A 12166-nucleotide genomic window follows, 5' to 3' on the forward strand; every position below is an offset into this window, starting at 1 on the left:
TGATTGACCCCATAGATCTTAAGCAAAACCAGGAACAGTTTGTTACTTCATGTGTATAATTAAATGAAAAATTTGAGTATTTTTACAAACTATTATTTAGATGTATGTTATGACAGAATACTTTTTCTGTTGGTACTTTTGCTTTCATTTACTATGTTCTTTTGCCATTAAAGTGTAATACTAAAACTTGTATTTACTTTAAGCTGGATGGTTGTACTTCAATGTTTCTATTCAAAGTATTATGAATTTTGTGGAACTAATGAAAAGTTTTTATTATTTTCAGTAATTTATATTCTAATGGTTTAAAACAGATTACATACATGATGACATGAGTAAAATATTTCTAGTTTATTTCATATAGGGATATTCATTTGTAAAACATTATAGGGCCTATAGTCTTTTGCACAGGTGTTACTAATAACATTAACTGGTTGGTTCCAGCAAGCTATGAGAGTGTGACAGTGAGCCAGCATGCACAATACCAGCACCCTGAAACTGAAGCAGCTAAATGGAAATCATAAATGAAAATAAAAAAAGCAAAGGTCTGAATAAAAATAATTCAGACCTTTGCTTTTCCTACTGTGACATGCCAAAATGTCTTCCATTAAAAGGGCCTATTGCACATACAGAAACTGTGGCTCCTGGAATTGTAATTCTACAATATAGTCTTCCTGGTTGTATATAACATACAATTAGATACCAAATTACAATAGTTATTTTATTAAAAACTCCCCCCAAAGCTTGTACCTGTTCAAATTAATAAACCAAGATCCAGAAACCACAGAAAGAGTGACAAATGTGCGCCATCTACTGACAGAAAGTGCTATTTCCCACTATGCACACACAACCACCTGTATATATTATGTGACATATGGATAATCTTCCTCCTGTCCTTTTTAAAAAATATATATATTTTCACGTATGTCTGCGTCACATCGACATCTTTCGCTTTGAATAAAATATAATTGACAAAAAAAAAAGAGAAAGTTTTGAAAGCAAAAAAAAAAGGAGAATATAATTAAACTTTTATTTTGAAGGAACGCGCACACGACGTCACTTTTCACAACATCCGTTTAACTCGGAAGTTATGAGTGTATGTCGCTGCTCTGCCAGATGAATGTAAAGAAATGGTGTTTTATTCTTTGTTTAGACGGTTTTAAACTTAAGAAATGGCGTGGAAAAGCAAAGGTTTGGATAATTATTCATCTAGGTATCTGCTAGTATACGTAGCCAGACATTTAACCAACTAATACAGCTACTCTTGCAGGTTGTCCTCTCCCTCCAGCCTCCTTCCATCTGCTGGTCCCTCCAGTGAGACTGATGTCTGCCTTCATGTGGCAGGTGGTGCAGCAGCACAGTGTGATGCAGTATGACAAGCTGGTGGACTTCATCAGTCTGGCGACAGAGATAGTCCCAGAGCTGCTGAGTCCCAGTCAGACAGCTCAGCTCATCCTGGGCCTCAGAGCAAGGGTGAGGAACTACTCTACTGTGATCCTTCTTCTCATTCATTACACCTGAATGTGCCAAGGTGGTGCTGTCATTGCCTTTCACTGTACCTGTTTCCCCTCAGTGGCTTCACAAGGGACACATTTGACATTTTTTTAGTGGAGGAAAATCATGACAAACACCTATTTACTTTTACTCAGTTATTTATGACTTTGTTTTTGTAGTTTTATGTTAGTATGTGTCTTATTATTGGAGCTGTACACTTCAAGGACCTTGAGGAGGGCAGGAAAGATCAGCACTATCTGTTTATATCATGTTTATTTTTGTTTATTGCTTATATTGTATATTGGTAGAATTTCAATTTTTTTAATTCTTATTTTATTCTAACGTTTTTATCTATTCTTTGTTATTATACTGCTTATTTGCACCAACAAAACCAAAGCAAATTCCTAGTGTATACCTCTTACACCTGGCAATAAACACAATTCTGATTCATGGACATTTCAACATACTGATGCCCTCTCTATTAAATATAAAATCCGTGTTTTCCCTGCTGTTGTCATTTCATCTGGAGTTACTTGTCTCCCACCTTTTGCCTTGTTGCAGCTGGTTCTGGAGCTGTGTCGTGGTGACGGCGTCGCCAACCTGCAGACCATCCAGAGCCACCTGGATAAAATCCACGCCTGCAGCGCCGAACTGAGCTCCACTGATCAGATGGTGAGTTTTTTTAAAGAAAATTCAGAGCTGTTCCATACACACAAAAACATGGAGAACACACATAGAAATCTTCTCATCGTCCTCAGCTCCACAATTCATTTATCTGCAATGCCATTATTGTTGAAACATTTTTCTCGTTGTCCACTTCTTGACAGGCCAGCAGTGATATACTGAAGACCTCTTACACCAACTTTGCCAGCCTAGTTCAAAACCTTTTGAATATTCCTTTTGAAAAGGAGTTCTTCTTCCAAGTGAGTCTCTCTGTGATAAATACATATCTCTTAAAGATCAAAGGGATGTTCATCAGCTTTTTAAGGACGTTTTATGAGCTATTCTTTAGTCACAGTGGCATAAAATCCAGAGATTCATCAACCTTTTACAGCACTCATGTGTTGGCTGTTTCCAAAGGAGGTTTTTCCTACAAACTACGGCTCTAACTACGACCAAAGACTGCAGCAGCTGGTGTCTGAGTTCCTGTCCAGGCTGGAGCAGCTGCTGCCCGTACCAGACCTGCAACAGGTACTCTTGTTTTTCGTCGTGTACATTTTGAGCCACTACATCAAACAACGTCTCTAGATTTTTCTTCTTTTTGTGATTTTGCTTTGAGGTCTGCAAGTGTACAGTATGATTATTGTTTACCTTGCCAACCTGCATCTCTGTGGTCTTCTCTCTGTGTCTCAGACAGCAGCGTGGCTCCCTGAAACATCTGTGTCTGAAGAATTTGGACTGCATCTGTCTGAACCCTTTTCCCTGAAGAGTCTGCTCCTTCATCACAGACAGCTGGGGACTCTCAGCACTGGTAAGTTGAACAGAAAAGACAAGAGGAACAGAGCTTTGTTTGTAGTTTACGGTTCGAAAAGGCTGTTTTTTTTCTTGTTTGTTTCCTTCCTTGCTTTCTTGTTTTCATTCTTTGATTAAAAAATGCAACCTCTAGGAATTTACTTTCATGACTCTAATGTGTAAAATGTTAAATGCCTTCCTTTACTGCAGCTCCTTCCAGCAGCGAGGATGACATCCTTTTGTCCACTCTGGCGCTCCCTGCTCAAACCGGAGTAGTGAGGTTCATTGAGCCTTACAGTGAGGACGATGATGATGATGACATTGAGGAAGAGGCATTGGAAGATTTAGAAGAAGACTCGAGTCAAAGCTCAGACATCACTGCAGATGACTCGTTGCCAAAAAGGGAATCAGGTTCGGCAGAACCAGTTGTAGTAACAGAACAGAAATGGTCCAAAATCTTATTTTACTAACTTGCTGTTTTTCATGCTTTCAGGTCCTCTGTCGCGTTTGTTCATCTGCCCTCAGTGTTCATTCGCTCACCGCGTAAAGAGGAAGGTAAAGGAGCACATCACGAGTGAGCACCACGTAAGAGTTCCCACTCAGAAAAAAATATTTGTGAGGAAAGCCAGAGCAAAGGCTCAGCAGGAAAGTAAAGACTTGAACAGTGAAAAGAAGAAAGTAGAAGGCAACTCGGAGAAAAAGAGGAAACACAAACAAAAAGGCAGCGGTGTTAAGCAGAAGAAGGACAACTTGGAAAACAAGGAAGGACACAGACTGAAGGAGCCCACGGGGGAAGACAAAAGGTTCCTGAGCACGCGAGCCGTCAACAAAAACTTCACAGAGGATGAAACCAAATGCCTGATGTGCGAAAAGGTTTTTGAACTTCCAAATCAGCTGAAGACTCACATGAAGCTCCACAGCTTCCCTTACTGCTGCATCCAGTGCGAGAAGGGATTCGCCAGCGCGTCGGGTTATTACCAGCACCAGAGGCTCCACAAGAGAGGACGGATATTCGTCTGCGGCCAGTGTAACAAGGGATTCCTGTGCAACTATTCGCTCAAGCAGCACGAACGCCTGCACGAAGGCCCCGCCAACCTGTGCACCATCTGCGGGAAGAACTTCAGCAAAGCGGGAATTACGAGACACATGCAGATGCACAAAGGGGAGAAGAACTACTTGTGCACGTTGTGCGGGAAGTCGTTTTTGTCCTCCGGGGAGCTGCTGCTGCACACTCGGTCCCACACGGGCGAGATGCCGTACACCTGCACGCACTGCGGGAAGGGCTTCTCCAGCAAGAGTCACCTGAGCGTCCACACGCGCTCTCACACGGGGGAGCGTCCGTACCTGTGCTCGCAGTGTCCGAAGCGCTTCCTCACGCTGAACTGCCTGAAGAGACACACGCTCAGCCACAACGGGGTGAAACCGTTCAAGTGTCCGAACTGTGAGAAAGAGTTCTCCCAGCAGGGGAATCTGAAAAGACACTTGGCGACTCACAAACCTGACACGTAGTTTTATTAAGACACGTTGTTAGAAAGCAGAATGTAGCCATAAATAATATCCTACCTAAACATTCATGTTCATAAAACACTTCACAGTTGTTTATTGTGTAATCAGTTACTACATTTTAGCAGCAGTACTGATGTCATTGTTTTGTTTTAGGCTCCTACTTTGTGTCACCTTTTTGCTTTTTCTCCAAATTCTGCACCACTAACTTCGCCTGAGAATCACAAGTCATATTAAATTGCAGTGGTGGAATGTAACTAAGTACTGTACTTAAGTACAACTTTGAAGTACTTGTTGTACTTTACCTGAGTATTTCCATTTTCTGCTACTTTCTACTTCTACTCCACTACATCTCAGAGGGAAATCTTGTACCGTTTACTCCACTACTTATTTTAAAAGCTTTACTTACTTTGCAAATTTAGATTAGTGATACAAAATATAAGTACACTAATAGGTTATAATATTGTTATAATTTAAGCTAACCCAGCAGTATATAATGTAGTTAAATGAGCTCCACCGTTACCAGCTGCAACATTAAAGTGATGAACACATGAATGCATCAATATCCTGCATAATGAGTACTTATACTTTTGGTACAAGTACATTGTAGTATATTTTATAGTATATTTTAATGCTAATATTTGTGTTACTTAAGTAACAAAATGCAGACTTTTACTTGTAACTCTACTTGTATTTGTATTCTGTATTATTGCTACTTTTACTCAAGTAAAAGATCTGAATACTTCTTCCACCACTGGGTACTTGTACTTTACTTGAGTATTTCCATTTTATGTTACTCTATACTTTCACTCCACTACATTTTGGAGGCACATTTTGTACTTTTTACTCCATAACATGTATTTGACAGCTTTAGTTACTTTGCAGATTTAGATATTACAGCATATAAATCAATTAATACATGATATACTGTATTTCCACTGTAGTATTGCTACTTTTACTGAAGTAAAATATATGAATACTTCTTCCACCACTGTTAAATATTGAGCAAAATAATTGTTAATACTCTCACACACATTAATTTGTACATCAGAGAAGCTGTGATGGTGAACAAGACAATTAACTTTGATGTACGATTTATGTTTCAGTCTTTAAAATCCTGTGTTGATCACAGTTATTTGGAAAATATAAATGCAATGGCAGGTTAAAGTACCTTGATAGTCGAGTATCAGCACTGGTCTACCCAGATACAGTGTGATGAAAAAGACCTGAAATACAAAGCGTGAAAGGGAAGTGAAAAACACAGCTGTAGGAAATGCAATTTATTTGCAATTTTTTAATAACATCATTCCTCAGATAAAAATGCAATGTTACAGGAATATACATCAGATATTAATTTAAAACTTGCTTTCAAGGGACCATACAGTCTAAATATACTTTTTCCTTTTTTTATTTACTGGTAGCGTGCGTTATAAGCAAGACAGACTCTGTCACCAATGACAGACTGACAAGTTACAGATACAAACTGTACATTACTTATTTACAAATCAACTTTTTGTTTGGTTTTTTCGTTTCACTTTTTATTGAAAATAGGAGTAGAAAAAGTGATTGAATTAATATTCTGATTTATTTCATTTGTATTCTTTCCCTTTCTAAAATGTAAAATGAAGTGAATGAACAAACAAAAAAAAAAAAACGCTCCGTTAGAAAAAAGAAAGAGAGGAAGAAGAAGAAGAAGAAAAAAAGTGTCCAACTGTGAGACCATGCAGTCCTCACCGAGGAGACAAATGGTAACCGAGGAAACCAAATGATGTTGGGCCGGTGTCACTTAGCAACCTCAGAACCAATGAAATCCCTCGCAGTCGAGGGGGGGAGTGGCTTATGTTAAAGAACAGTTACAAAATGACCACCTGCCTCCAAAGCTACCGCAAGTACAATAACACACTCTAGTTCATTTTTTTGACCATAAATAGTGCTGTTATTAAATACTACATTTAACAGTAGCGTCACTACTAATATTACAACAAATTGGTCTCCGTGTGAACGCCTCGCTCCGTACAAAATGATAACAACAGACTTCTCTCTGACAGAAAACGACAAAAACAAACAAACAGCTCAATCCTGTCAAAAGGCCCTTCAACACTTTGCATGAGTAGTGGACTAAGACTCATAAGACACTACTGACCAGTGGAGAACACAGCCACATAGCCATGGCATTTACCCAGTAAATAAGGGACAGAAAAGCCTTCGTTCAAACACTGCTGTATATGGATCATCAGGCTGGCTTAAAGGCCACGCTGCTGCCTGGGTTCAAAACAATTTAGTTAACGCCTGCATGCTGTTAAAGAGGCGAAGAAAACACTGATACATGATGCTGCTCTCAGATGGGGCCAACTCATTCATTAAAGCTGCATTTACACACACAGCCATACAAGACCTTTCTAACTCTTTGTGGTCAAGTGTGACGAAACAACTCGGAATCAAAGTTTGTAGAGATCCTGTGTGTCGGCAAAGAGTTAGAATCAGATGTTTTTTTACGTCTGTGGTGGTCAAAACTGAGATTTCCTTTCCATTAAGGGCTGCTGAAAATATCCAAACATAAACCAGTAGTCTTAATACTTAATGTGGGTTTTCCAGATACGAGCATCACTGCGTCCTACATTCAAAGGATGAAATCATTCTCCATCAACACTAAAGAGCAATCTCAGATATTTTAATATGTGCAAACAGGGATCTCCTTTATGGTGTGTTATTGTTTTAAAGTGTATGAATAGCAATAAGAGAGTGATGAATGAGTGATAAACACGAGATCCTTCCAACACTAACAGTCGTCCTAGATACATGTTCAGGTGCTGCTACACATTATTATTATGGGTGACTTTTTATCCAACTATGTTATTTCTAAATCTATTAGGCAAGCAAAATATCAGCTATTTGGTTCGTTTTTAGGGCTCACCAGCCCAGGAAAAAAGGTTCCTCAACCACAATCTCGAGTGAACAAATCAAATTCAGCTGATCGGTGAAGACTTTACATGCGTCTGTGAGTGTTACTACAGTGTGAGCCAGTGCAGCACAATATATGCAGACGGTTCTTTCAATACTGATCGAGGTTTTGACACTGAAAATCAATACAATAACTTTCTAATTATTTAAATTTAGCAGGATACAAATTGAATGTGTCATGTAAAAAATCCTTTTAAAGATAATCTCCCAACCCGATGCCTAATTTCTTGACAATAAATCAAGATTCACAATTGATCCATCAGGTGTCTAAATCCTAAAAAGTATTAAAGTACTCCCTAAACTCCTGCTTCTGCACTGGCAACACACACAGCCAAAGGCTAACTATCTCACAAAGGAAACTTATCGATAATGATTTGTAAACCTAAAATGGAAACATTCAAACGTTTGCCCTCTGGGTTCCCGTAAAAGAAAATGCCAGCACGTGTTTAACAGCACGGCACGTCTGAACCTGATCAGGGCATTTGCATTTGTTTTGATTCCTCTGCAAAAGTCCAGCTCCAAACTATCATTCAATATCATATCATTTAGTTTTTCTATATATATATAATATCTAAAATAGAAGATAATTGCAATATAAACTTTATACTATATTCCTTCTTTCTCTTTCTGTTCCATTTCCCACATCAGCATCGATGTCAAAATAACATCTGTACAAGAGAAAAACAAAGAGACGATCCTCTCGTTTCTCCTGAAAATTCATGAATTTATGATTTAATTAGATTTCCTATGCTAGGCTATGCTGATGTTTACCTAAAAAAAAAAAAGGGAAAATAAAATCTATATTGAAAATAGTCCTCTTAAAATATCTTTTTTTTTGTCAGGATCAAACAATTCGGTTTACAAGAAAATATAACGTGCGTCTGTCGCAATTGATGGTTGATCCTACATGAGGAAGAAGAACTCCTGCTTTACAGCCTCAACTCTCTCTGGTAAAGTAGCACATATCTGTGTTGAGTTTAGGATGAACACAGCTCCAATACTTTGTAAATGGTGTAAAATACTATTTTTTGTTAAAGCATGTTGGATGACATCTTTTTCTTAATACTGAGCAGCTTGAAATGTATCCTTGTCATGTACAGCAGCTCTTCCACACAAACACTAAATAGTTGCTTATCGCCCTTTCTGACAAGATGCAGACTACAAATTCAACATTTTTTACATCAAATCTGGCATAAAAGTTTCTCTTCCAGACTAACATGTTTCTTTCATTGCTGCGTAAACCCACAAAATCATTTAGTTGGTCAGCCTGCTGAACTTCTTTGCTCTCATCCCTGCATCTCTCTACACATATTATATAGTTCAAGTCCTCTAATTCCTTTCTTGGAAGAAAAAAATAGAAGCTACATGTTTTTTTATGGCTCAAAGCATAGAGAGATCTAGTCCTTGATAGGTGGATTTCTTTTTGGTTTGATGTCTTTAATAGCTTTAATAATGCTTACAGTGTGTATATGTGTGTGTATCGCTGATGCAGGACTATTGAAAGAGAGATGAGAGAGGTCTCTCGGTGCTACAATAGGAAAAATGTCCAGACTTTGACCTGCGCTGACAGGCTGCTGGTATAGGTTACTCACTTTACGAAACAACAAAACAAAACGCATGTTAGATGTCAGATCTCGGTTGCTTCAAATTTCAATGTCAAATTGTGACATTTGGCTATAGTGAACCGCATTCATTTCTGCTCCCTAGTGTCTTTAACAGCTGAACAAAGAGCCTCCTACACATCACTGGTAATGGATAGATCTCAACGGGTCTCAGAGCTGTAGTTAATTATGTCATTTGGTTATGCAGCTAATGATGTTTAAATGAAGCCATATTCGTCTGGGAATCATCCAAGCCTGTTGTGTTCATCAGCTGAAACGCATGTTACAACTACATTATTCCCTGCTGGTTCCTTTTGGTCAGTAAAGTGGGGACTTAGTTCAATAACTTCTTATATATATAGGCTTATACAACACGTTTTCATAACCACTAACTACATTCCCAAATAAGTGTCCTTCTGCCTTTTCCTTCCTCTTAACATTCGGGTGATTAAATATTATATATTTATTATATAGATTTCTTGCTATAATATGGTATATGGTGTATAAAAATATACAATCATTGGCTAGTGGTGAGACAAAAGATATTATCATTCACATAGGACCAATACTTTCTATATCCCCATGCACATAAAACATTACTGGGATATATTATTCACCAACTTAGACCGCCCTGAAATCCAAACATGATGAAATAAAACCTTGTCATCCGTCTACCAGAAACATTTATTCTCTCCATCTTTGCTTTCACTTTGAGGAAATGACTTGAATCTGAACTGCGTCCTTTTACGGGTGTGGTTTATACACAGCTGCTAACTATCTGCAGTGAGGCCACGGTTACATAAACACAATAGACTAACAGGTATAACTAAAATCATTAATAATGGCCACGTACCATTTAGTGGTTCCAGCTCCACAGCTGTGGTTTGATGCACGCTGCTTTTACTGGCAACACCGACATGGAGAGAAGCCATGATTAAGGTTATTAGTTGCACCTGTGCCTTTTCCTGATTATCAGCTGTTGGTAGGGCGGACAACAAAACACACTCATGCTGTGTTCCAATTCCATATTACGCACTACTTCTATACAATATAACTACATATTCAAACTTTATAGTAGTAGCGAAACGTTCAACAAGCCCATGGTTCGGGTTTGGGTCGTAGTTTCAGTTTGTTTTGCACATTAGGGAGAAGAAAAACATAACCATTTCCAATATGTTTGACTTCCAAAATATATACATAGATAGACTGATTGATAGTAAATGATATTTATATATTATAGAAGCCATAACACTGATTATATAGATGAAATAAGGCAGGCTACTTAATGGTTAAGTAGGCCTATGTTAAAGATAATTGCCTCTTCTATGTCTCTGGCACCTCATTAAATAATTAGCAGGCCTGTATTTAATCGTGGTTTAACGGTTCAACAAGTCAATGGCTTGTTTTTTTTATGGTTTCGGTTTTGCATTCCTACTTCATAGTATATGTTTTTGCAGTTTGCGTACAAGAAATCAGCATACTTAACCATTTTATACTATGCTGTTCAATGTCAATTAAACTTAAGACTTTACATTACACTCATCATTGAACTTCACAAAGACAAGTTGTATTCTAACAACTTTTCTGGAATTGTCTCGCCACCCTCTGTAATTAGTTTTAGAGGGCGTGGAGTTTAAAGGTCCCATATTATGCTCATTTTCAGGATCATATTTATATTTTGTGTTTCTACTAGAACATGTTTACATGCTGTAATGTTAAAAAAAAAACCCATTATTTTCCTCATAATGTCTGCCTGAATATGCCTGTATTTACCCTCTGTCTTAAACGTTCCGTTTTAGCGCATTTCGTCAGAATTGTGCTGAAATTGCAACAGAATTGCGTTGCTAGTCAAAAGCTTGGGTCCATGTGTACTTCCTGTCAGCTGATGACATTCACATACACTTAAACCAGGAATAAACTGGGACACATTTAGAATATTAATGTTTAAATCTGTGTAAAGGGTCTAAATATTGTATATTTGTGACATCACAAATGGACAGAAATGTTATTTGTTGAATTATGGGAAATGAAGTGTCCAGTCTATTAGTAGCTGGACACATACTTGGGACTTAACGTCAGGATATCTTGGCCTCTGCTGCATCAACTTCTCCTTTTAATGTTACGAGTATACCTGTACTTTATTTCGTCACTTTAGTGTGAACACACTAAATACCTTAAACCTGCTCAGAATTAGTGTGTGGTATGGAATTGGGGCACAGGTCCAGTGCGACGTTTTACATGTATATTGTTCACTTTGTGCTTGAATATTAGCAAGTAAGCAATCAAAGTGAGTATGTGTTATGTAGCTCCGGCCTCTGTGTTTGTCCTTGTCCCGAGCCTTAACTTCAATCCACCATTATGTTTTGCAAAAAAACGACTTATTATAGGTAATTTGGTCCATTTCATACAACTTATTCCCACTGGTCCATCTTCCACATGTCAGACGAGGAAAAGATAGAAGTCGAAGACGGAGACTATGGCAACACATATAGGCAGAGAAGTAGTGACACCAATCTACACTGGGGGAGTAAAAATACTGTAGTTTGCTTTTTCTCTCAACTTTCAACAATCATATAAACACGAGCTCCGTCCTTCACGGGGGGTTAAGAATCAGAAAATGAGCCCATAAGACACAAGATATGCAAAATCACCTTCCAAAACACCGTCCACTGCTGTCTTCTTATCTAAAGAAGGAATACTGACGTGAATCATATGTACACTAAATAGAAATAGCTACTGTCATAACGTGATATGATACTTAACCTGATCAAAACGAAACAGAACCCGGCACGCTCGATGTCAACATGTGAACCTCATGCAATACTGACGTAGCTCGATCCAAAAAAAACAACTGGAAATAAAGGAGAGAAAGGGATGCAGTCAAACACACATTGAGTCAGGTGAGGTGAAGTTAGTCGTTTCTGCTGCTCAATCATTCTGGCGCTACACCGGCTGGATGTTAAAGCCGTTAAAGCTAAAACAACAAATTTCACGTCAACATCTCAATACAACATTTTAGACCGCGGATGCAGATCCACCACCCTGGCACGAGAAAGATAAATAAATACATCTTTTTACTATACTGCACTGCAATGTACCTGATTTCAAGTATGTTAGGTTTCTCTGGCGTGGAAACCACTTCAAAATGTAACAGAAAC

General features: G+C 38.3%; 1 protein-coding gene across 1 annotated transcript; it reads left to right on the forward strand.

The window, feature by feature from the left end:
- The first annotated feature begins 1070 nt into the window (after nucleotides 1-1070).
- On the forward strand, nucleotides 1071-5197 carry LOC119482620 (zinc finger protein 2 homolog). Its single transcript, XM_037760302.1, has 8 exons — nucleotides 1071-1188; nucleotides 1268-1470; nucleotides 2053-2163; nucleotides 2319-2414; nucleotides 2572-2682; nucleotides 2845-2962; nucleotides 3154-3354; nucleotides 3437-5197. Exons 1-8 carry the CDS (start codon nucleotides 1170-1172, stop codon nucleotides 4450-4452), a joined length of 1875 nt encoding a protein of 624 aa, XP_037616230.1. The 5' UTR covers nucleotides 1071-1169; the 3' UTR covers nucleotides 4453-5197.
- The last annotated feature ends 6969 nt before the right edge of the window (nucleotides 5198-12166 follow it).

The sequence above is a fragment of the Sebastes umbrosus genome, chromosome 23, assembly GCF_015220745.1.
Source record: "Sebastes umbrosus isolate fSebUmb1 chromosome 23, fSebUmb1.pri, whole genome shotgun sequence".
NCBI lineage: Eukaryota > Metazoa > Chordata > Actinopteri > Perciformes > Sebastidae > Sebastes > Sebastes umbrosus.